Below are 27012 nucleotides of genomic sequence, written 5' to 3'. Positions count from 1 at the left end.
TTAAGAAAGAAGTCTTGTACTTAGGTCACCACATTGAGAAAAGTGTAAGGAAGGTGTTGCAAGAAAGAATCTCAGCAATTCTGAAAATTAATCCCTCAAAGATACAGAAAGAAGTCTGACGGTTTCTGGGAATGGTTGGCTACTGTCACCAGTGGATTTCAAACCTTTTCTTTTAGGCTATGCCTTTACAGAGGCTGACATACAAAGATGTGCCACTGGATGACAACTGCAAAAATACCTTCATAGAGCTGATAGAAAATCTCCGTCATGCCCCTGCTCTGGGAATGCCTGATTGTAATGCATGTTATGTTTTGCACTGCTGTGAGAGGGAGGGATGTGCTTTCTCAATTTTGACTCAAATGCATGGAAATGCCAACAGACTTGTGACATATTTTCTGACACTCTTGATCCTGTGGCTTCAGCTTTGGCTGGTTGACTTAAAGCCATGGCTACAGCCTTCATCAGCATAGAACAGTGCGAAAGCATTGTTATGAGTTATCCTTTGAATGTTTTCCCCCACTCAGTAGAGATTTTGTAAACTCACACCACAATCCAGCATCTTACAAGTTTGTGTCTGACCTGTTATGACCCTATCATACTCAGATGTTGTAATACCCTGAATCCTGCTACTTTGATACCTATACATGTGAATGATAAAAATGTTAATGATGATGGCACTGATGAAAGTGAGCACGACTGTCTCGATGTTCCTCAACTATGCACCAAGCCAAGACTTGACATTCAATACATTCCCCTACCTGAAAATCATTAAGTAATGTTTGTTGATGGCTCCTGTTTAAGAGATGATGATTGTAGCCTGAGAGCTGGTTTTGCAGTCTGCACAGTCTTAGGGGTAATCCAATCTGGCTGGCTTCAGAGAGTCGTTTCTGCTCAAGTAGCTGAATTAGTTGCTCTTACTACAGCATGCTGTGTTTCTGAACAGCTGAAGGTGACAATTTTCACAGATAATCAGTATGCCTTTGGTTTTGTTCATGACTTTGGACTGTTGTGGTCACAAACAGGCTTTCTAACCTCTTCTGTTTCGAAATGTAGACAAAGTGTACAACCTGTCGAATGTGTTATAGGTTTCTGACAACATTATGGTTGTAAAGTGCTCTGCACACTCCCAAGCCGCCAATACTTAACTCTCACAACAACTACGCTGATGAGGTGGCAAGATACTGTGCCTTAGATTGTACTGCCATTAATGGAGGGTACTCAAATGAGTCAATTGATGAGACAAGTCACACTCTTCTGTTAACTGCTACAGATACCTCAGAGGAAGTTAAGAGGTTGCAGGAAGAAGTGTCAGAGGAAGAACAGCAAGGTTGGGTTAGAGCAGGTTGTATCAAGACAGATGAGGATGATGTTTGGGTTTCAAGTGATGGAGGAGTTGTGATGCCTAATAGTTTGTTAACACCCATGGCTGGGCATTACAGTGGGTCGGCTCATGTTGGTCGTGATGCTATGATTAGAACAGTTAGACAGACTTGTCTGTTCAGATTGATGGTAGAGGCCGTATGTCACCAATGTGTCACATGTCAGTAGATGAATGTAGGCAAATGTACAGCAGTCACACTGAGTCATATAGGGAGATCTGGAGGGCCTTTCAACAGGATGCAGCTTGATTTTATTGAACTTTGTGTGTGTAATGGACTGAGACACGTCTAGGTTATTGTATGCTTGGTCTCTCATTGGGTTGAGGCTTACCCGACCAGGAAAAATGACAATCTCACAGTAGCAAAAATGTTACTTAGGGAACTAATACCTAGGTTTAGCTTCCCGACTTCTCTAGAGTGAGACCGAGTGGCACACTTCAACACTGAGGTCCTGAAATTATTATGTGCAGCACTACAAGTTGAGCAAAGACAACATTGCAGTTACAGGCCTAAAGCTTCTGGATTGGTGGAGCAGGATAATGCAACTTTAAAGTTCAGATTAGTAAAAGTATGTGCCTCTACCTCATTGAAATGGCCTGACGCATTGCCTCTTGTTTTGATGAGTTTGCGCAGTGCTCCAGGCAGAAAGATTGAATTGTTCCTGCATGAGATTATTGTGGGACACTCTATGAGTTTGCCAGCTCTACCTGCAAATACACTTGAGAACATCACAGATGACTTGGTACAGGATAACTGCAGAGGACTAGCTGACATGGTTTGTTCTGTGTCTCATCAGGTTGGAGAAGCTACAGTTCAGCCGCAGCAGGATGTTTGCCATGACCTGTGCCCAGGCGACTGTGCAATGATCAAGAAGCATGTGAGGAGGTACTGCTTAGAACCACATTGAAAGGGGCCCAACAGGTCATCTTAGTGACCTCAACAGCTATGAATTGCGCTGGTCTCCCTAACTGGGTGCATGCTAGCCACACTCACAAAGTCCCAGGTCCCCTTGATGATACAGCATCTGTCAGTGAAATGTCAGTTACAATGAGTCAGAGGGATAAGGTAAGTCAAGCTGTTGAGGAAGGGCAAGTGGCTGATGCAGCACAATTAAAGTCTGAGGGGGGTCTGGGTGAGTCAAAAGCAGTGGTTGGTATGAAAGGATCGAGACAGAAACTGTTGGCGGAGCAAAGCTCAGATGCTGACGAAAGACCTAGTACAGTAGCAAAAGCAGTTGTACCCGTAGACAAATTTAAAAAACTGTGCAAGTAGCCTAAGTGCCCCCAATGATTCCGGAAGAAACAGAAGAATCTGGTCCAAGCAACAGTGATACTGAAATACCAGTAGCTTGGAGATCAAAGAGAAAGAGTGTTCCTAGTAAAAAGTATGCTGCACATAAATGGACATACTTAGCAGCAAATGCCTCGGAGAAGGAATTTGCTAGGTTTTGTGCTAACAATATGTATCCAGTTGAGCATTCTTGAATTCATTCTTGTGGTAGAACTGGGCTTTGACACTGATGAACTAAGACATTATACCCTAGATGTGTTATTAGGTGTTTTGGAACTGCACATTTATTAGATACATTTGACATTTTATTAGATGCTATTTGAACATTTACTAGAGAAAACCTGATTAACTTTTTAGAAGATCAAGAAGATTTTTGCAACTAACATTTGAACTTTTAAGAAAAAAAAGCTTTTGTTTTAGTTGTATGTTTCCTTGTTATTTGCTGTGCTCATAAATAAAAAAGGACTGAAAGAGGCAGTTGATATTTTGCTGCCACAATTGCATTTTTACATTTTTGTATTTTTTATTTTTACATTTTTGGTCTGATATGAGAGAACTCATGGAGTAGACGAGAAACAAGGGTATTAAGTGTAAGTACATATGTACATGATTATTAGTTGTGACAGTTATAATGATCATTGATTTGCTCATTAGAGTCAGTTTATCAACACCCGGCACTTCAGAGAAAGTTAAATCCACTTGTGCCCCGAGTTCTGCAAGCCTAGTAGCAAACAAGATATGTCTAATGAGAAAGATTTACATGCAGATGGTTCTAGAGGCGATTTGTCTACAAATGTTTACTACAAATTATTAAATAAGTATGTAAATACCATGAAAGTTCAAATCTGGTATGTCTGCACCCAATTGCTGTCATCAGTAAGTGAGGGACTCACTTATCATAGTACCTTCTTCACATATGAAATCTCCTGTCGTTTTTTGCTGACTCTTTTGTATCCACAAGAATAATTCCAGTATTATTATTCTAATTATCAACTTATTTTCTTGATTGTCCCTATCATTAAACATTTGAGCATCATTGCCAAAGCAAAAAACATTGATACAGTGTATGGTTTCTTTCATCCTACCTTGAAATTTGGTACAGCCTATGCCTATAGAAGCAATCTGACTTGTATTCTTACCCAAGTAGAAAATATTTTTTTGTACAAGTTGAAGACAGAAGAAGAGCAATGAAAGTGTAGGAAGACTAAGGAGTAGTGCTAAACAATTGAGGTGAGAAGCAGAAACTGATTCATTAGCAAGGAGTCAAGGATCCCTTGCCTTAGATTGGCAACATGTAGGGAAGCTGTGTGTATATAGGCCTAAATCGAAAACTGACACAAAATTTGTAGGGACCAGTGAATGTAGAAATGTGTTTTTGTTCACAAGCGTTTGGACTTTCATGTTGAATGGACAGGACCCCGCCATACCAGGTATTTATTTCATATGTGGGAAAAATCCTTATTATATGCTACCCAAAGGATGGTATGTAATGTGTTATCTAGGAGTGATCTTTCCAAGAAGTTATCATGTGGAGCATTTCAAAGATCCTGTTTGAGATGAGAATTCAAACATCAGAGTTAAGAGAAGTGCCAGTGCTTCAAAGATTGTAGGAGATGTTTTTGATGCCATAATTTCATGTGTAAGTATGATCCTAAATGACCACAAGATAAGGAAGTTGGCATGGCAGAAATAGTAGATAAGTTATCTACAGATACAGCAGGTACCGTCTTGTTTGTGGACACAGAAATTATTGCCATAAAATCTTGCTTTAGACATCTTTCTTGTGAAGGAGGGAGGAGTTTGCAAAATGTTGTAAGTTCAACAGTGCTGCACGTACATACCGGACAGTAGGAAGGAGCTGAGAACATCTATTGCAAATATAACAAGCCTGAAAAAGGACCTGAAGAAGTTGGAAGCAACAGGTGCCTGGGAAGCAATAGGTAGTGTCTTTTCAGCAGTTGGAAAGTGGTTTGGAATTTTAGGGAAAGGACTTGTTTGTACTATCCTGAGACCTATATTGATAATAGCTTTGTGTGTCATGGTTGCAGTTGGTGTTTAGAAGTTGTTCAAGAAGGGAGGCAAAGCTTGCCTGGTTTGAAGATAACCGCTTCACAGGTCAGCTCCATCTGCTGTGACATTATCCTTCATAATCCTGGTGCAATCCACAACAGAAAAACCACAGTAATTGCCTGCAAGACAACCTCTATGCACAGTGTGACTATCTGATAGAGAAACCGGGGTTATCCTGCAGCCATGTAGGACTTAGGCAGGATCTTGCTGGCGGCCCACAAGGGAGCATAATTGATGGCTGATGCAACCCACAGCTGCAGCTGAGCATGGCAAGGCTCTTAGTGGAGAAATCAGTCCCCTTGTACCTGTTGTGGACTATCCTGTGCCCTGCTCAAAGATAGTGGCTGGACCAGCAGAAGGGAAGACTTCTACACTTCTATTTCACCTTCTGATGTCTTCCCTTGCTCTGCCATTTGCACTTTCTGATCATATCTCAAACGTATACCTTATTAAGTAGGGCCCTATGACAAAAGAAAAGGAAATTGAAGAGAACCCTCTTTGCCACCGAGATCTAGTGAGGTGAGGCCCAGTGTTTTATGTGTATTTGTTAAGCCCTATAGCAAGCAAGCTGTTCTAATTTAGACCTCAAGTTTGGAGAGGAGATACTTTTATAGTCACAACAACAAATAATTTAGGTGATCATTCTTGAATGATATGGTGGCATGAAAAGTGTCTGCCTGCAGAAAGAGGGTAGCAAAGATAGGATTTTTTGGAAGATAATAAGAAGCAACAAATAGATAGAAACAAATTAATTAATGTGAAGCTGAAAAATAGTTTGGTGCTGAAAATTACTCCGAGATGCATAGAAGAGTTCAAAGGAGGGGGAGAAATTCCCGGATTTGCAGGTGACCAAGTATTGGACAGCTTATAAATGGTTGACCAAACATAAGTACATCAGTTTTACCCAAGTTAAACGGGAAGGCGTTCTTAAGCATCAGTTGAGCCACAGCAGAGCGATATCTCCTAAAGTTCTGGGTAGTCTAAGTGGCACCCATATTTATATGAACAACTGTGTCATCTGGGCAAGAAAAAAAGAATGATTGCAAAATATCTCATTAGGGTGGCCACATTATTAATATTAAAAGGATAACACTCACTGCAGATACATATAGTAATGTGCACTCTAGGGTTTTAAAACAAGGCCTAGAAGGAGGGGTAGAGCGAGCTCATACATTCTTTGCATCCAGGCCCTTTTTGAGAGTCAATGAACAAGGAACAGTACCTATGGTGCTCTGCTTTGTACCAGATGTTTTTGTTTCCTTAGCAAACGATTACATTTTAAGGAAGTATCACAGAGACTGTTTATTGTTGCTGAGTGCGCAGACAGAAATGGAGATTGGTTGAAAGAATTTATTGCAATTCAGTGTCTAAGAAAAACAGAGTGGGTGAGGAAAACTGGGAAACTTTCATGAGGTGAGACATTATCTATGTAAATTACTCTCTGCTTTCTTGCATAGATTTCAGATGTAATCACTGATGTAATACATAAGGTTATAAATAGAGCATCACAGTGGTGCAAGTGATACTTATGGCATTTATGTATAACTGGTAAATTGCCCCTTTTTTAAAATAGTAGTTTTTCAGTGAATTTCTAAGACTTTAATGTGAGTTAAAATCTTACTACTTTTCTCACATATAACTCCACTTTAACCTTTGTTTTTTTCAGTGACTTTCTGTTTTTTTTTATGTAAACTAATATCATATTATGAGACATTTGGGGCCAACCCCTTGCCACGCGCTCCTGAAGCTGAAAGGTTGGCCATAAGGCCTGCCCTACCTTCTCCTTTTGTCACTGATTTCTGTCTTTCTTTTCCTCCTTCTTTCTACCTTTTCTATTTTTTCTGAGTCAATGGCTGAAGATGAAAAATGAGTCCTGGTGCTTGCCATCTGCAACCGGTGGCACAAATTAAGCATTGCTCACAATTTATTATCCTAAGCCATTTTAGGCGACAAGAGACATATATACACATCTCTGGAATGTTGCTCCCTAATTTCCCTATATAGCGTGACTAATAACTTTTTCTTGTTCACTCTAGTCCTAGCAATGTACCAAAAACTATTCCAATGCTCACCTTTGTCAAGATCGCCCCATGTGATGTGAACAGTAGTGCACACACTAACTCCTTAAAATGGGTGTTTTGGTGGCACCCAATGATATGCAGTCATGAGGATTCGTTTTGGGAACTCTCAGCCTGTGTTGGCTCATGTGAACAGCCTCTCTCTTTCATAGCGTGTTAAACCTATTTAGGGTACGCCCCAAGATATGTATTTTCATTCCTTTCTAAATGACTGTATTTCAGATTAATTTGTTGTTCATCAATGAACCGGGATATGTGTAGTTATTTACTCTTAGTAGTTTTGGGTTACGCAATTAAACATAGTTTTCCAGCAATTCTCTCTTACTAATCTCATTGATATGGACTTCTTAGTTTGCTTTCCTTCTGGTTATGTTGCACAACTTTTAACTGAACCCGTGTTACGAGGATAACTTTCAGCAAACACCAATAAGCATTCTGGAAGTTGAAGTTTTACTTTTCCCTTTGTAAGTGCGAACCTACAATTTCTGTCATGCTTATTACTGTTGGCTGAAAAAAGAACACTGTCCGAAACCACGCTAGTTGACTTTCATGAATGAATTCCCTCACAAAAGGTCTTCCTAAGATGACAAAGCTCTCAGGTTTCCCAGTTCTATGAATGAGGAGCATGGCAGTAGAGATTTTTTTTCTTTGTAACTGTGATTTGCAGTCAATTTGATAATAACGGTATGACAAGACTACAAGCTACAGAATGCAAACAATAAACATTCCCTTGTTGAAATATTCAAGCATGGACCAAGAAAACATACAGAGCCCTGAGATGTTCCTGTACCTCCTCGTTTTCGCTTGCCTTTTTCGTGGATCTAAATTGTTTTTTGATTTGTGCTTCTATTGACTTGAATGTAAACACTTGTAAATACAAATGCAGTTAGACACATGCACCGTTGTTCCCTGCAGCGCAGTGGAAGTCCTACAAATCTGTTGACAGTTCCGAGATGTCAAGTTGTATTATATCATGTGTGACATCTTGGCCAATTATAGTTTTTTAGCCAACATCATTTTGCATACTGGATTTCTTTCGCCTGTACTTAGCATATTAAAACTGCGACTACAAGTACCACAATGCAATCGTTCTTGGCAGAAAAGTATGAGATGGGTGAAAGAATTAGAAAGGGACGCTTTAAACCGTTACTATGCTGTCTTTTCCACCGGTCAGTATAACAAACACATGAAATGTTTAATTCTGTGATTTATCAACAAATACGGAGAATGCATTGCTCGTAATGCAGCACGGTAGAGTGTGACATTTTTTAGGTCTTTGAATAACCGGAACTAACAGAGCTCTCAAGTTTCCCAGTTCTATGAATGCGTAGCACACCTACTGCAGGTTTCTGGTTTGCAGTCTGGGATTTTCAGTCCTTAATATATAAAGCGATAAACACGACTAAAAATCCAAGCATCAGAGCACAAACGTGGATTGGATGAGATATCCACATGCGTACCTTGGAAACTTAAAAACTCTTTTTTAGCATTATACAGATCCACCCTTCTCAGTGTGTCAACTTCAGGAGAATGAAAGACTGAGTCATCCCTGCTAGGTTTTCAAATCGGTGATAGACCGCATCAACAATACATTACACACTGAGCTATCTCACCTGCCCACGCCATGATAGGGCTAGTAGCTGAGACTGTAATGATACTCAATGTAAGATGTGCTGATTCATTGGGAAACCTCAACATCCATATGCCATGGAATTTTACTTTCCATCTTTATGATGTAGCTCAGAGAGGGAGAAGGGTGGATTCACTATCACTTCACTCACAGGGCTTGGCGTGGCTGTTCAAGGTCGCTAATGCCCTACGTTTGAGAACATCCACAAACCTGCGAATTTGTGGACACTTTCAAACTTCTCCATAACCAGTTGGCACATTGGAGACAATAAAGGGCAGGACTAAATATGTTTTTCTGGGCGTGAATGGGAATGAAACGCCCCAACTCGATTACAGTAATTGGGATAGCACTGCTCCTCTTTAAAAAAAAACACTTTTCTACATGGAGGGTAAAAACCCAAAACAGTATACTTGCTGAATATGAAAGGATTTTTGCAAGCATGATTACACTCAATCTACAATTACGAATCAGAATGGTCACAGGTTTCCCAGAGTACTCTGGGAAAAATGTGAATTTCGGAACTTTGTAGATCTGAACCAACGTGAGGTAGTAAAACTGCAAGTTCAATTGTATACATTTCTAGGGAAATCTGGCGACTGTCTGGAAATCCAGATGCCAAATCCTGAATTGTGTAAATCCACTTCTAACGGGGATATTGGGGTTTCCACTTGGAAACAATGAATTCTGCAAAGAGTGGGTGAGAGATAGGGCAATCAAACTTCCCTCCCCAAACTTTTCGCTTTCTGCCTAGGCAATGCTTGACGAAAGAGACATTCCTAGTGGCATTTATTACCTTTTCTGCTGCAACAAATCTATCTCCCCCTCCTCATGATGTCGCACATGGAACAAGCAGCTCAGTTTGTCCAAGATGGAAGAGAGAATTCCTTGCTTCCTGGTCGATGTAGGCTCCCTCGGGACTGTTTTGTCTCCTTTCTGTTCACCATTCCTGGCTTGGCGGACAACATGATGCACTTCAAGCCCAGAAGAGCATCCTTCGGCTTCCTTCATTGTTCGAAGGAACTGGCTGCAGACGGTGGTAGGACCCTTAGCTCACTTTGAAAGAGTGTTGAATATGTATGCACCATTACATATGGTGCTACATAGACAGTGATACAATTTTTAGTTTCACTGTTTTCTTCAAGAGACCCCTTAGAGAGCAGCACCACAGTATAAAATATCCCAGTTGTACTCGAAAGTCAATTAAGTACCCGACAACGTTTGCAGCTGACAACTCAAGTCAGACTATCTTAGTGGCTCCCGACAGAACAACGAGTATCTCAGGACCTTCTCAAATGGTCGTTTAGTAATACCATCACATTTGTCTTTCACCGAGTGGGAACTGTTTCAGAACTCTCGCAACGGATGGTGCAATCCATAGATTCACTGCGACCTTCGACAAAATATTGGGGCTACAGACCCTTTGCAGATGACAATACAATCCTTTGACTCGCAGTTGTCTTTGAAGGAGCAGAGAGAACGTCAAAACCATCGCAATCCTTCACAGGAGGGAGTAATTCTGAAGACTCGCAGTTGTCGTTGACGAACAGTCAAGTATCTCAGACCTTTCGCAGATGTCAGAACCATGCGCAGACTCCCAATTGTCTTTGAAAGAGCATAGAATATTCCAGAACTATCACATACTGTCGTGCAATCCGTTAAATTGCAGTTGTATTAGAAACAGCGTTGACTTGCGGTTTGAGGATGGAAACAATCTCCCGAACCACTCCCGAGGTGTGATTCAGATGGACAAGGGTAGCATTCCAACCTCTCTAGAGACAAAACGTCAACAAAACACGAAGCGCCAACGTGTGTTTCCTTAAAAAGTGCATTCCAACTTCCTCACCTTCAGGAAAGACGCACTAAAACGTTCGACAGTGACGTAACCCGTAGGGTTTTCAACCTTGTAAAGCAAGCCTGGAATCTGAAAGCTGTGTATTAGATGAGAGTGCTTCGATTCAAAGGAGGGCTCGGTGACGATACTCGGGTTTTGTCTAGAGCGGTCATTGACCGGTCTGCCGGTTGTGACTAACAGTGACTTGGCTTTCGTGAAACTGGAGACAGCAAAGAAAGTTTTAGTTTCACAGCACCTGGCCACGGGCCAGCTTGTGCAGTGAATGACCTCCAGGCAGACATGCAGATTTCTGAGAACACCTCTCCTCGGTGTTTGCACCTTATCTTAAAGGGATATCAACGGCACAACGGGCTTTAAAAAGATACGATTCACAAGGTTTCAGAAAACCAAAATGGAAAACTGCCTTTCAGGTTTGACTAACCTGATTGACATGATGTGCAACCTCATGGGTGCGATGCAAAGGCCATTAGTGTGTGAAGATAAGGTGAATAAAAGCTCTGGCATAGGCCTGATTCACACGAAAAATGCTTAAATGTACACACCGTAGACTTCTGCCTGAGATTTGCTTGGACGTAAGCATTTTGTGGACTGATAAAAATTCCACAAAAATCTGCCCAATCATAGCCTTCAATGCATATTAGTGCTTACTACTGAAATGTGTTTGCAGTGGGGACATCCCCACAGAAATGATGGGCTCATTTACAAGCCCCTTGAGCCACCAGAGCGTCACAAAAAGTGCTCCACATTTACAAGGCAGCATCAAGCCACTTTTCGTGGCTTAAAGCGACTTTGTAAATATGGGCCGCCCGACGCAGTTTTCTGCTGCAAAGTGGCATGCAATGGGTGTTGGTGTGTGCTTACGCACACAGCACCCATTGATATTTGACACTGCCCCAGATTTACAAGGAAATGTAAACCAGAAGCAGTGTAAAAAATGAATGCCTCTCCAGGCGTGGCATTCGAGTGGTGCAACGAGGAGAAATACTTTTATTTCTCCTTGTTTTTTGCTCTATGTGTGCTGCATTCTGCAGGACACATAAAAGGAGAAAATCACCATTAATGATTGTTTTCTGATAAACAATCACCCTCTCAATGCAGGCAACCTTGCACCATGGTACAAGGGTGCCTGCGTTGGTGTTAGGCAGCTGATTTAACGCTGGTGCAGGGGAAAACACAGGGATGCACCGTATTCTGATTAATAGGGCGCATCCCTGCGTTTTGGAAATGACGCAGCTCGGTGCAGCAAAATTGCTTGCAGAACCATGCTGCGCTATTTCCTTGTAAATGAGGCACTAAGGGCTACATGTACGTAGCATTTTGCACGTCACAAACAGCGAATCAGGCCGTTTGTGATGTTCAAAATGCACTTTGGCATCTTCAGGCCCATTTTTGCGATTGAGTAAACTATTTACCGAATCACAAAAAGGGTTTGCGAGTCGCAATTAGGAAGAGGTGTTCCCTTCCTAATTACGAGTCACAGTCCCATGTATGATTGTTTTGTGATCACGAATGCGGTCGCATAACAATCGCAGTTAGCACCAGCGTCACACTGCTGCTAACCCATTCGCAAATGTGAAGGGGTCCCCGTGGGACCCCTTCCCATTTGTGAATGGCAGTAAAAACATTTTTTCAGAGCAGGTAGTGGTCCTACTAGATTAACCTGGCCTTAACCCTGTGGGAGCTTGGCACAAAAGCACTCAGGTTTAAATTAGAAGCAATGTGTTTAGTGTTTATACAGCGCACAGTTACAAACTGAAAACACAACACAAGAAAAATCCCACACCAATTTAGAAAAAATAGAATAGAATTTAATAAATAATTTGACACTAAAACAACATACATCCAGTCAACATAATGCAAGATATGCTACTTCAAAGATTTAGGTAAGTATAGAACCTAAAAGCATGAACCACCACTCGTGGTCATCTGGTCGTGATAGACCTGGGGGAAGTAACAAGTTCATGAGGAGCGGGGAGAAAATTGCTGATTGTCATCACTATAGCCATAGAACAGGTAAGGCTTTGTGTATGGTCGTTGCTGTAGCATAAAGATCTTGCTGTGCTTCACAGACTGTAGTTGCTGGAACTTTACATTGGCATAACCTTGGGCTGTTATTGCTGTACCGCAAACAGCAGATCGTGCATTGCCAGTTGCCGATGGTGGTTGCTGTAGTGCTAAGAGTTGAGTACACCTGAGCTCCTCATTGGACCATTATTGTGGGTTGCAAGATATGGCGTGAATGAGCCTGCTCAGAAATAAACCAAAACTTTAGGATTTCTCTCTTTTCCTCACTTGAGGAGCTCAAGTGATGTCAGCCTGTGGTCCAAAACCTGGGGAGATACCTTTTGGGAATCAAGAACTCACTCCAGTCCAGGCAGGGCTAGTGCAGCAGGTCAACTGGGCACTTACAGGGAAGCCTCTAGAGCTTGTTGTGTCCCTGTAGCTCAGAACAGGAGGCCAGACACCAAACCCATGGAATCACTCTGGTAGTCCTGGGAGCAAGCAGGAAGGCAGGCCTCAAGCAGCAGGGAAGTTTACTGAGGCAAACTTCAATAAGGCGGACAGTCCGTTGGTAGCATCATAGTGTTGCTGGCTGGGTGTGGTGGCCGGCTTTGAATCCTGGAGACAACTGACATTGAAGAAAGGGCAATCCTTTCTTCTAGCTACCTTGCCAACAGGGATTGCTCTACACTGACAGATGACCAAGAAAAGGAACCACTTCTGAGGGAGGAAAAGCCAATGGCATAAAAACCTCCATGAAGTGATCCAGAAGGGCTGAAAATGTTGAGAAGACCAACCTGGAGCAAGACACAAGGAAAGCTAGTCAAAAACATAGGGAACTTACTGGGCGCGTGGACACAAAATGGGAGCGTGAATACAAAACGGGAATGTTTGTGACGCACTCTAACCAGGGTCTCCCTGCCTTATATACAGAATGGTGACCAGGAACAGGAAATAACCCACAGGAAAGGAATGGGCGACATTTTGCATTGGGGATTCTCCTGAAAGAAAAAGGGAAGAGCAGCGCAATCCTGGATTGGACATTAAGAACCAAAATGGCACCGCATATACAGGACAGCGAAAACACCAGAGGAAGAGCCTCACACCTCTCCCTGGAGTCCCCTCCTGAGCTACCTTCATCCTCCTGACCTCACACTCAGCAGGCAAGAATACCCATGTGGCAGGCGTATATCGCGCATCTGCCCGAACCGCACAGAGGTCGATGCACATTCGGTGTTGCAGCCAAAACATAGTATGCCCGACAATATTGCATCTCCTGGAACCTCCAGGCTTAGTGGGGTGTGAAAGATAGAATTTAGGGATAAGAACAGGGGCATGCACTGCTGAAGCACATTCCCAGGACTGTTCGGAAATAGGATACCCCTTCCACCTGACAAGATACTGTACTTACTCCCTAAAAATAATATGGGAATCCACTATAGCCAAGACTTTAACCTCAGGTTGTCCGTCTATCACTATAGGTGAGGTGGAGGTATCCTGGAAAACCTATCAGGTACATAAGGTTTCAGTTGGGAAACATGAAATGTGTGATGGACCTTCCAAGCTTTCAGTGACAAGGGATGGAGCAAGCATACAGTGACAGGGTTAATCTTTTCTTAGTGTTCCTTGTTTTAGAAGGTAAAAACTGGGAAGATAACCATACCTGATCCCCCTACCTGATAATTGGGTTCAAGGCACCAACGCTTGTCAGAATATACCCTCATTCCATCTCTGGCCAATCACGAGCACTTAACTACCTGCTTTCTTGTTTCAATTTGTAGGCCAAACAGTTTAGAAACAGCTGGAACATATGTTGATTTCTTCAACAGCTCAGGTCATGATCTAGTATGAAAACCCTGTAAACCAAAAAAAGGAGTGACCTTGGTGACACTATGAACACTATTGGTAAAGGCAAACTCAGAAAAAGGAAGAAGGGACACCAAATTATCAGCAGTGGTACTACAAAAACATGTCAAATTCTGCTCAAAGATTTGGTTGGTGTTCTCAGTGAGTCCATTGGTCTGTGGGTGGAAACCAGAAGGCAGTGCTTATGATATTCTCAGTACAGAGCAAAAGGCTTTCCAGAAATGATACACGAACTGTGGACAACAGTCAGAGATGATCTTCTATGGACAGTCTTGCAGTCAATAATCATCTTGAACAAAGTGGCTGTTTCTTTTGCGCTGGGCAACTTGGCTAAGGCTGAGAAGTGAACAAAAGTTGTTTCTTCCTCAGAGAGGGGTAGATCTACAATAAAGTCTATTCTAATGGAGAGCCAAGGTCCCTACACAGAAATCCATGGAGCAGGCCAAAATCTTCACTAGATTCTGAGGAATTCTGCCAGTGGACAGAATTCCTCGACACGCCCATGTGGACTATGTTTTTGATGTTAAAGAGCACAATACATGTTCTCGTGCTGAAAACAGCGCACAAACTGCACAATGCGAATTGCATGTGAGCGGCCATTTTTGTTTTCTTCTCTGTGTATGGTGCTGGGCCTAACTTAATCCACCCTTCACCCTTATCTAATTTATCCACCCCTCATTTTCCTTTATTGTATTAATGGGTGTTTTAGGGTTTGTGTATTTTACGTTTTTATCATTTTTTGTGACTTTTGATACTTTGTTTTGCGTTTCCCTTTCATTCCTTGTTTTTCCCTTCTTCCTTCCTTCTATTTCTTCCCCTTTTTTTCCACCCAGTGACATGGCAGAGCAGAGCGGCAGACCTTGCAGCCTTTGGTGCCGCTAAGAGGTGCAGCCCGACCCATTTTTACTGAGGCTTAGGTGGCAGCAGCAGTTGATGCACCATTGGGTGGACATACTTGACCGCGAGCAGGACCTACTGGGTGTCGAGGTGTCGGGGCTCAGTGAGTAAATTATTATTTATTGTGTGTGTTGCACAATACATATTTTTTTCAAATAGCAGTGCTGACTCTCGGAGGTAAGTTAAGTTTATGTTATGATGAATATTATGTGAACCAGTTTGAGCTAGCCAGGTGCTTAGCCTGCGCTACCAAATTGTACTCGTCAGCACTCGTTTGGGCTGATTATTGAAGAAGCTATGCAGACTGAGACTCCTCTGTCTTGTTAGAAAGAATAAGATAGTGATTGCAGTGGTAGTAAGTAATAACAATGAGTTAGCGTACTCTTCTATGTGCCTTTCCTTATGTAGCTTATGCAGTCGCAATCTCTCAGTGATGTGTAGTATGCATCTGCAGGAAGCTTGCCTGGTTTGTAGTGGGTACCTATGGTACTTACACCTTATACCAAGTTCAGTTATCCCTTATTAGTGAAATGTAGGCAGTGTCTAGAAGCCAGACTCTCTAGACGTAGCTGTAACTGAGCAGCCAAGGCTTATCTAGGAGGCATGAAAAGCTCTTGCAATACCACTGTAGTCACACAGTACTCACACACATGAAATAAAATATTCAGTGTTACAAAAATAAAGCTACTTTATCTTCGTGACACAAATACCAAAGATACCATAGAGACTATACTCCCTTAAGAAGTACGTAATACACAAATTATATACACTAGTATGCAGAAACAGGCATAAAACAGTTAGAAAACAGTGCAATTAGTGAAAATCTGTTGTCGGTTTCCAACCTAGGCAAGTGTAGTGTGTAAAGGGGCACTGGGAGTATTAGAAAACAACAAAGGTAAGTCCTAGAACCCACCCCAGAGCACAGCAAAGCAGGAGTAAAACATAGTAACTTTTCCAGAACACACAGAAACACAAGAAAAAAGATTATGCAAGAACCATAAGAGACTGCAAGACACCAACAGTGGATTCCTGGACCTGAAGACCTGTGGAAGAAAAGGACCAAGTCCAAGAAGCACAGAAGAGTCCAGGGAGAACAGGAGCCCCTGCTAACCTGGATGAAGGTGCAAACAAAAGAACCACCGGTGAAGAAGAACAGTCAGTACTGCACCCAAGAAGACGGATTCTGATTCCTGGTTGGTGCAAGTGATGTTCCCAAGCGGGATGGAGGATTCCAGTCTGGTTTGCGTCACTCGAGTGCGCCAACCATACTTGGCACACGCAAAGCTTGTGGTTAGTGGAAAATGGCACTGCCAGGAAGGACCAGGTGGACTATACCTGGAAGAGGGAGACAGAGGGGTCTCAGAAGGCCAGGCAGCCTTCACAGGAGTCCCACAGCATGTGGACAAAGGAGGTGCAAAAGGAGGTCCATGAAGCACTACCTCAAAGGCTCCCACGCTACCGGAGAACCACTCAGGAAGATATGCTTCGCAGCATAAAGTGCTGGGGCTGGAGTTGCACGGTGCATGATGAACTTTGTGGAACGATTCCAACAAGCCTTGCCAACTGCAAAACATGCTATGCATAGGGGTGCTGCCTTGCGTGGGGAGGCAAGCTCTTACCTTCACCAAAGTTGGACAGTAGAACATCAGGACCATCGGGACCACTTCAGCCCACCACATATGAGGCAGGATCCACTCATCTCAGCAGGAAAAGGGATCCTCGCTGCCAGTCGTCGTTGCAGTAGGTGCCTGCTGAAGCAAGGGAGTGACTCATTCGCTCTCCTGGTGCAGGCTGAAGACAGGCTGTCCTGTGAGGATGCACGACTGGGAAAAAGTTGCAGTTGCTGGCTGTAGCTGAAGATACAATGTTACAGAAGTCGTCTTTGCTTCTTTGATGCAGTTTGTAGAGTTCCTGGAGGGTCCAGATGCAGTTTCTTCGGTGAGAAGGTAAAGTAGAGGGTGCAGAGGATTCCTGCTGGTGTCTTGCCATCCGAATCTGAAGAACCATCCAAAGGAGAGACCCTAAATAGCCCTGAAAGGAGGATTAGTCAGCTAAACAGGTAAGCACCTATCAGGGGAGGGCTCTGACGTCACCTGCAGGCAATGGCCACTCAGATGCTCCCTGAGTTCCGTGCCAACTTGGAATCCAAGATGGCAAAACCCAGGAACCCTCTGGAAGATCTCTAAGCACCAACCCTGGGGTGGTGATGGACAGGGGAGTGGTCACTCCCCTTTCCTTTGTCCAGTTTCATGCCAGAGCAGGGACTTGGGGTCCCTGAACCAGTGTAGACTGGATTATGCAAGGAGGGCACCAAATGTGCCATTCAAAGTATTTCCAGTGGCTTGGGAGGCTTCCTCGCCCAAGCCTGTAACACCTATTTCCAAAGGGAGAGGGCGTAACACCCCTCTCCCAAAGGAAATCCTTTGTTCTGCCTTCCTGGGTTTGAGCTTTTGAAGCAACAGGAGGGCAGAAACCTGTCTGAGAGGTGGCAGCAGCTGTGGCTGCCTGGAAACCCTCAGATGGCTGGAATGGCAATGCTAGGGTCCTCCATGGAGCCCCCAGAGTGCATGGAATCATAAACAATGCTTGCAAAAGCCTTGAGGTATGATTCCAACATGTTTGATATCAATCATGCCTATGTTTGGAGTTACCATTATGTAGCAGGACATAGGTAGTGACCTATATCCAGTACACACGTAAAATGGCATCCCTGCACTCACAAAGTTGGGGAAAATGGTCCTGGAGGTGGCGGGGCACCTCTGCTAGTGCAAGGATGTCCTCACACACTGGTACTCTGCACCTTGCCCTCAGGGCTGGAGGGCCTGCAATAGGGGTGACTTATAGGTGACCTGGTGCAGTGTAAATGGCAGTGAAAGGGTGCATGCACCTTTTCACGGAGGCTGCAATGGCAGTCCTGCAGAAGTCTTTGCAGGGGCTCCTTATGGGTGGCAAAAGATATGCTGCAGCTCATAGGGACCCCCTGGAAACGCAATGCCCTGAGTACCTAAGTACCATATACTAGGGACTTATAAGGGGGCATCAGTATGCCAATTGTGGGTGAAATGCTGGGTTATTAGCATGCAACAACCAAATTTAGAGGAGAGAGTCCATAATTACTGGGGTCTTGGTTAGCAGGATCCCAGTGAACACAGTCAAGCACACTGACATCAGGCAGAAAATGGAGGTAACCATGGCAAACAGAGAAGAGAGTACTTTCCTACACATCTATGTATTCAAAAGGGAGTCTAAGTTGGCCCATCAAGGGTGGTTGAGAAGCAAAGACCATTCATTGCAATATGAATGCATTGGTATTGGTACATAGTTGAATTTTTTTTTATTTTTATTAACCTTGTATATTTTTTACCTCTGCACCCAAGAGGAAGAAGAGGGCAAGTTCTGAGGTGTGTTTGGAAGATGAGGGTACCAGTGCCACCACGATTGTGGCAGCTAGAGGATCTGCTGGCCCTAGTAAGTCCTCCTGACTTATTATTATTACTATTTCCCTAACTTTCACCTCTCCCCATTTAAAGTAATTGTTCTTTTTTGTTACTATGCCTGTCTACCTTTTTGTCGTACTTATCTTTATTCTATCTAAGTTTTGTTAAATTCTTGGTATCCCTGCATTGTCTTGTTTTTTATTTTTATTTTTCATGGTTCTGCACCTGACTTTCTTCTGTCTGTACTAGTATGTAGCTCTCTTCTGCCTGTGGACTGGTACTGTAAGACTAAAAGGACAGATTTTCTTAGGACAGGTACTCTACTGAGAAGATCGCATGCCCAACTCAGCTTTTCTACGCATGTTTGCTGAGAATGTTTTCTTTTCCTTGCTTATGCTCAAACAGTAAAATAAGAGTGGCCATGGTCATGGTGCCCCTCTCCATGTTGCGTGTATGCATTATTCATTTATACAGTAGTATACCATACCAGCACTTTCAATGACAGTGCAGCACGGCTAGAAAGTAGTATGAGGGTGGTCTTGTTGCATTTGCCAACTAAGATCTCACCATGTGTCCTTGATTGGCCAAATAGTCCACCCCTTCATTGTGCTTCAGTGGCTTAGCTCTGCCCCTCCATTATGAAATGTTTGGGGTTGACTTGACAAACAGGCCTTTCTAACATAGTTAACCAACAAAATTCTAAAGTGAATGATAGAAGAAGATAGAACTGTAGTGATCTATTGTAGTTTTATTTTGTTGCATTAGTTCTTAAAAAATAACAAGGGGAGCCACACAAACTACCAGTGCAGAGGCCAGTGGCACCACCAATGAGCCTGACGCAGCAGCAGTTGTAGGTGGAGAACCAGTGGCAGCAGGGACGGGCATTGATAAGTCATATTACTTGCTTATTGACAATTAAGAGGATGCTCATTGCAAGGACATTGCTTGTGAACCCCATGCTTTTGTAGCTTCAGCAGGGGTTGAGTTCTTAATGGCCTCTTTTATCTGCAGCTCAGCAGACAAAAGCTCATAATGAACACTACAAATGATGGGTTGATGGAAAAGGGAACGAAGGATGAATGGTTAAAAGAAAGGATGGGGGAAATGGTATGTCAGTGAAAGTATGAGTGGGTGGGAGAAAGGATCCATAGGTGGGTGATAAGAGATGCATGGGTAGGTGAAAGAATGGACAGAAGGAAATATGGGTGAAAGGATGCATGGATGGTGAAGGGTGGATGGGTAAAAGGATGCTCAGGTGGGTTGAAGGATGGGTGAATGGTAATGATGCATGGGTAAATGGATGGGTAAAAGGATGGTTGAAAGGGTGTATAGGTGAGTGTATGGATAGACGGACGGTGGATATGTGGGTGGATGGATTGGGATGGTGAAAAACTAGATGAGAAAGAATTTAAAGCTTATATGGTTATCAAAGGGTGAATAGAACAATGAAAAGATGAATGGATAATTATTCGGCTCAAGCAATAAAGGAGCTCTTCTGGGGAGGGATGTGTTTACCTACTTAACTTAGTTTAACTGATTATCAAAGCTTTGGTTCAAAGTGGGGGTATTTTAATTTTCTGTCTCCTCCCTTAACTTACTGTGCTGGTTAAGCAAGGCAGATATGTATCCTCCGACTCATTGTCATGCAGTTACCCATGCTTTGACAAAACTTCAGTGTGGTTCAATTCAGCAGTACAATAGTGTTGTCTATGCAATGTGCATCTGCTTCAGTTAAGGCAGCATGTACAAACTTGTCAATGCATTTCAAACTTAAAATCAGGCGTATTCCCCTTCCCTCCCAGTGCCCACCTTGTCACCTCCTAGTACTTCAGTGCATTATTGTTTCCTAAGTTCTGTCCTAGCCACACAATAAAATAGAAAAATCCCTTTTTGGCACGCACCACATTTTTATGTCCAAGTGATTTATATTTTATGGCTTCTGTAATGGATTCATGCCAGTTCAAATTTTACTCTTTCAACATTTGTCAACTGCAGTGAGGCATGTGTAGTAAAAAATGGCTCTGTGACTCATAATCATGCCCATCAAATTCCAATGGCCCTGGAGGACCAGCAATGTACTGCTACTGTGCTGCTCTACATTTAAACTGTTTGCACAGAGTACTGTTTACAATCTGTCATTTTCCTCTTACTTTCTTGCAATAGGTACTCCTAATGGACATCCTCTTATATGCCAGGAGATAGCAGTTTGGCTGCAGTGGCAAAGGATTGGGGCTATCCGCTCAGAGTATCAGCAGCTGGTGGCTCTGCAGGTGGAAGAGGAGGAGGAGGAGGAGGAGGACGAGGCAGCTGCCAACATGTCCGCGGGTCTGAGCACCTCAACCAGCCGCCAGTGTCTCCAGCCTCCCAATTGCAACAACACTGTTTACTTTATTTATGTCTGGCCTGCAAACCTGGGATGCCCCAGTAAAAAACCTCTGAGTTGATCATTTGACTTCAGAGGGACCAATGCTTGTTTGCAGAGACCAATGCTTGTTCGCAGAGACCATTGCTTGTTAGAACTAATGCTTGTTAGAGACCAATGCTTGTTTGGGAACACGTGTTGCAAAAGCCTCAAGCATCCCTATGACTCAGACTGGGTGTGGTTCCTTCCCTGTGACTCAGACTGGGTGTGGCTGGATGCATCAGGTATTTTAACCACATCCGGCATGAGTGAATTGCTTGCAGTAAAGGTCACCGGCTGCAGAGAAGGAATCTCTGCTCCTCCACTTTTAATCTTCAGGTTCTGTTCTGTCCAGCATCTTAAAGGCTGCTTCTGGAAGAAGAAGAGACCGAGAGGAATAATCCTTAAAAAGGCGGTAACACGCTGTGCCCGAGTTAAGGACGTTTATTGTTAAAACATGATACTTGGCTGACTTGAAACTTGATAAGCGAATGTTCCAGGATGCAATGCACCTAAAAGGGCACATCTTTGGGTTTTAAGGTCATTGGGATGTTCGCTGCTTGTCATGCTATAAAGCTTATTGTAGTTGCTTGCATTATAACACAGAAAAGAGTTTCTATTGAACAATTATTTTGAAAACAATATACTGTGAATACGTTTATTATTGCTAAGTTTAATGTGGCATTACTATTGTTGTTAAGGATACGATGTACTGTGAATATGGGTATTATCGCTGAGTTCAAAGTGGCATTTTCATTATTTTGAATTGCTGTAGGTGATGCAGAACATTCTGTGTTTGGCGCTTAAACGAAGTTGAAGCTTATCGTTGCCATGCTCAAAATGATGCTGTGATGTAACAGTGATAAACAGGTTGCTCATGAAGCTGAACACTATAGATTAACCCTCTGTTTTCATAGTATTCAAACATGAACTTTAATCTTTGATATTAACCCTGTGTTTTCAGTGTGATTTAAACAATGAATTGCATTCCTCTACTACAATGATTAATCCATGAATATCTGTCAAATCTAATTCCCTGAGAGTTTGTTCTTCTAATAGTTGCCTATGTAAATGTCTATGAGTCGAGTGAGTCACTATCTTGGGAAATCTCATCAAGGTGAAACACACAATATATTAACTGAACGTCAAGGAACATCTAGGTAGGTTTAACTGAGGTGACAAGGGACTAATCTGAGATCACAGTGGGAGTTGTTACAGACAGTATAGGAGGCTCAAGGCTCGTATTTAATTACAGGTAATCCACATAATTCCCAAAAACTACCAGAAGGAGCGAAGTGGGAAAAGGGAGCCCAACTGGTACATCTAGCTTGCACATCATAGTTTGACAGTAGAGTATACATGGGTTATGAGATATTAGTTATTTGACTGATGTGTAATTAATCATAGGAAAGACGGGCTCTTCAAGAATCTGATCCAGCCCTGTGACACCAGTGTCTCTCTCCTTCTCTCATCCATCCCATTTCTCCCAGAATGGTGTGGTGCTTATCATGTGTATTTAAGTGGGAGGCACGCAACTTTTAGGTGGAATTGGGAACAAGCAGATTGGTCACCATTGTGTCTCTGTGGGACGAGCAGGTTAGTGCTTGACAATTTATGCCTCAAATCTATATTCTGGTGTTTTAGTTTGCACTGCTGCCTTTTAGTATAGCCTGTTTTTTTTAAAAATCTGCTCAAAAGGTTGTATGTCATTTAGTTATACCCTTGTTCTACTACTCTATGTAACTACATTGACCACTACTAAGTGATTGCCATTGCCTATTTTGCCTACAAAAACCTAGGTACACACAATCAACATCTTCAGTAGAAGTTAAATACTAACTAAATTATTTCACTTCTCTCCATAGTTCTCTTACCTGAATGGATGAAGCGAGGGCTGCTACCTCAGTCTTCTTACTGAAGGGTTTTCTCAAGGTGCCATCTTATGGTGGTAGTAGAAGTAGCAGGCTGGTGTGTTAACAGGGAAGACATCACAAGTGAGGTTCTACTCCCGCCTATGCAAACACCAACTGTAGGACAAATCAAAGGGTTATCCACCACAGTCAACTATATTGAAAAAATCACGGTTAGTGTATTATGTTATATCATAACTTTAGAAAGACTGAGACCAAACTACCACAATGACAGTGTTATACACAACAAAGAAGACCTGATATGATAATAAAAAACAGCAATATCAACTTCTTCTGAGGAATAGGAAGTTAGTATTTAATGAAAACTAAACATAGGAAATGTAATCCTAGAGTCAGGTGAAATGGAATAAGAGTCCGGAGTGGAGTGGACAAGGTTAAGCAGTTATGCAACACAACACATTGCCTCAATGATGATGTTGACGAGTCTTGAGTGGGTCGGTGAATGGGACCGGTGTAGGCTGTTGCTCAGGTAAAAGAAGATCATGTAGTGAGATAGTGTCACTTTCACCACTTCCACTCCCAGTGTGTGATCCATTTATGGTGTAAAATTAAGTCCCACCTCAATAAATCAAACACCCTGGAGAAGAGGGTTAGTGGTTCAATAAATTGATGGAAAGGGGATTTGAAGAAAGGTGTGATAAAGAAAAACACTACACAAAACAACAACAATATTCATCAGGGCGCTGAGCAGCATTCTATCATCAATCCGTTGTGGAAGGAATGAAGGCATGAGTATGACACAGTTCAGTTAAATGCATTGGAAATAGTCCTTCAGCCACAGAGAGATTCAAGATAGTTTATGTCTAAATGTTCTCTCTTATACGTTTGTCAAATACAAATTATGGAGGAGTGAAGTTAACACACCCAGTTCTAAAAATTATGATTGTTAAAAGAAAAATTATACTGTTATACTAAAGTGGGCAGTACATCTACATTCTTCCATTATGCCTGTCACTCTTGGGTGTCTGGCTGAACTTGTCCGGTAGGTAAGCAGGAGTGTTGACCTTTCACCTTTCATTCATGCAGGAGAGAAGAAGTCATGTAGGTTGTAAAACATAAACTGTATTGTAGAGTCAAGGAGAAGGACAGGACAGAAGGAAAGTAAGTTCCATGAGGAGTGTACCTAGAAGACTAAGAGGCAGAGCAAAGAACATAAGAGGAGTTTCACTTTTGAGGGAGCAGTGCAGCATACACATTCTCCAGCATATCCTAAATCAAAAAGCTTCTCTCCAGTCCACCCACAGAGCAGAGTGATTACTAGACCTCAGAGTCTTGGTCATCATCATAGTTTCACTTTGAAGTCAATAACTTTCTTCTTCTAGCTGTTGAGGTAGACCCACCCTGAGTCCATCCTACTCCTGATTCCGCATAAACATGTCCTCTTCCCAACCTGACTGAGATAGACCTGTACTGCTGTTGAAGAACAAAGAGAGAAACAGAATTTGAATATTTTGTGTAGATTTGTGTTTGCAAACTAAAGTGATTGGTCTGGTCTCTGAAGACCTATAAAAAAAGGAGTGGACCGTGTAGGTAAATTTTGCTAAGTTTAAAAGGCCAATCATCCTAAGGGAAAATGATCACCCTTCACCCTCCAAACATTGCAAATCATTGAAATCCAGTTTACAAATTTGTTGAACACCCTCCCTCACTGTCTACCACCACGTACCTCATCAACAGTCACGCATAATCACTCAATAAAATATCATTACTCATTAGTGCAATAGTGAGGAGTTACCCGTTCCACTCCAAGCACAGTGGTAGATACAAAATTGTATCTTCTTTTTGATGCCAGCAACACATTGAAATTTGGCATCAGCACTGGCAGTCTATTAAATCAATGAACTTCTGAGGAAGTCCTGCTAGGTGATGTAAAAAAAAGAATAGGCAATGGCTTGTGAGGGAGGGAATGTGGAGGTTTCTTCACTGCACACTGGTTTAAATCCAATCTGGTCACATATGTGACTAAAACATTGCGGGCAGCATAAATCAGACACAAACGTAATGTTCTACTAGCTACATCTATTTTGGGAGAGGGTAAAGAAAGAACTTCTATGATAAATCACTAAAAAGGTCTGTGGTGGCATAATCAGCCAGGCGAGTAGAGTTCATCCTCAAACTCAGGTGGTTCACCCAGAAGTTGGTCAGCTAACAAACTTGATTCTGACTAATCATCCTTCTCCTCCTCCTATGTTGTTTCAGGAACAGTGTAATCGTGTGGTATGAAATGTTGGTTCATTTTGATCGTGGTCAATATCTCCACGTTTTGGAGTGAGAGGCTGGTCCTTCTCGATGTAACAAATGTGCTAGCTGCACTGAACACACACTCAGCAGATACATTGGCTACATGACAAGCCATATACTTTATTGTCAGCCTTCTGAGCTCTGGCTATTGGCAGATTTTCCCATACCAATACACCAATAGGTTTTGATCCATAGAGACCTCTTAGGGGTCATCCAGATACCCCTGGAACATCCTTCCGAATGGTCATTGGTGCTGTCACTTTCTCCATCGCTGTTGCCTTCGCCTCTACACTGGACCTAAGACCTACCATTTGAAACAAAGCCAATGCAGAGGTTGGGGTTGATTCTTCTGTTGCTGTTGTTGCTGGTGTTCTTGTTGCTGTTGCTGGTGTTGGCTGCTGTGAGACAAGACTTCCCTCTCTGGAAGTTGAAGGCAGCACCCCAGAACTGGTGAGTGGGACTCTAAGAAACAGCCATTCTTCCAGGTTTCCGGCATGCTAAACAATCTACCCTTTGTATTTTGAAATATCCAATGCAGAAAAAGGATTGAAACTGGGCAGAATGTTTTTGTACTGTGCATCAAGTAGTGTGGCACAGATGTACTCTTTGGACAAGATGATGTCATTTTGTAGCCTTGCATTACAAGCCAAGAGAAAGATTATGCTCTTAACCAAGGCATGCTTATCTTGGTTTTCTTTCACACCTGCTACTGCTAACCTTTCAGACACCTTCTTTAGCTGGTCCTGTAGCAGATGCAACATGGGATAGCTTGGCCCATCGTTCTCCCCTCCTTGCTGACTTCCTGTATGAAAACCTCAAAGGGAGTACTTTCTGTGTCAGGCATTTGACTGGGCCCTATTTGTCTGCATCCATTGTCATAGCTTTCCAAATTGCATCACCTCCTCTTTTATTGACATAGTTATTGATCTGTCTGTACTCTTTAAACATATGTTGCAACATGTAATAGGTTGAGTTCCAAAGTGATGGCACCTCCTGTATTAGAGCTTGAATTTGTAATCCATTAGAATTCTGAATAATCTGCAACTGCTTTTGAGTTTTAAAAGAATGGCTGAAATGAAAGCAGATTCTTTCACAGATGGTCAGTATGTTGCTGACTATGTCTTCTTTTTTTAGTCAGTCTTGCATAACCAGGTTGATGCAAAGCGCCAAACACAGGACCCTGAAATAGCCACCATCTGCCATGCCTATGACTATATTACTGCCACTGTCCATGGCAACAAATCCAATTCTAAGCCACCTTGCTGTTAAACTCATCCAAGATGTTTGCAGATGTATGTGATTTCTCTATGGTGAACATGGCTACTGTTGCATGCGGCTGAAAATTCTTTAAACTTTCTTCAGGGCCAAGACCTGTATATTCCTTTTGCTTTACCCCCACAAAAGAGATCCAGAGTGCAGTGATGCTTAGGTAATCAGTCACCTGACAACATTGTCCACATATCTGTCATCAGGTGGATAGTATGAACAGCACTTTGCTGCAAAGCTTGTCCAATCTATTGCAGCACATCTGAAGCAGCACTGGATCAGCAACTCTAGCAAAATAGGTCTGACTTGGAATCTTCCATTTTGGGCAGATTGCTGCCACAAATTCTAAGAATTCCTCTCGTTCCACAAAAGAAAAAAGGAGTAGGTCCAGCGCTAACATTTTTGTGTCGTTGGGTGGTTATGGTCATATGGCTTCTCCTGTCTAAACTTGCCCATAATAGTAGCCTGTTTTTTTGTTCTTTTCTTGGGCCACTGACACAGGTGACTATTGAGACGCAGGTGGTGGTAGAGACAATATGCGTTGTGGGGCAGTCACTGTATGCCATGGTATCTCCACCTTACTCCGAGTCTTCTTGTGCTATTGTGAGGTCACAGAGATGAGTGATTCCTTTGCACTGCTGAGAACAGGGCTGCTTGGTATGAGGGTGTCACC

General features: G+C 42.6%; 1 protein-coding gene across 1 annotated transcript in view; it reads right to left on the bottom strand.

The window, feature by feature from the left end:
- The window catches only part of LOC138284998 (transient receptor potential cation channel subfamily V member 6-like), a 215865-nt gene extending 205360 nt beyond the window's left edge, over nt 1-10505 (bottom strand). The window contains exon 1 of the mRNA XM_069224398.1: nt 9241-10505. Coding sequence (XP_069080499.1) covers nt 9241-9455 — 215 coding nt within the window. The 5' untranslated portion in view covers nt 9456-10505. The remainder of the gene's footprint in view (nt 1-9240) is intronic.
- Between the last annotated feature and the right edge of the window lie 16507 nt (nt 10506-27012).

Source organism: Pleurodeles waltl, chromosome 3_1 (assembly GCF_031143425.1).
Source record: "Pleurodeles waltl isolate 20211129_DDA chromosome 3_1, aPleWal1.hap1.20221129, whole genome shotgun sequence".
Taxonomy (NCBI): domain Eukaryota; kingdom Metazoa; phylum Chordata; class Amphibia; order Caudata; family Salamandridae; genus Pleurodeles; species Pleurodeles waltl.
This window is presented reverse-complemented; position numbering and strand designations above follow the sequence as displayed.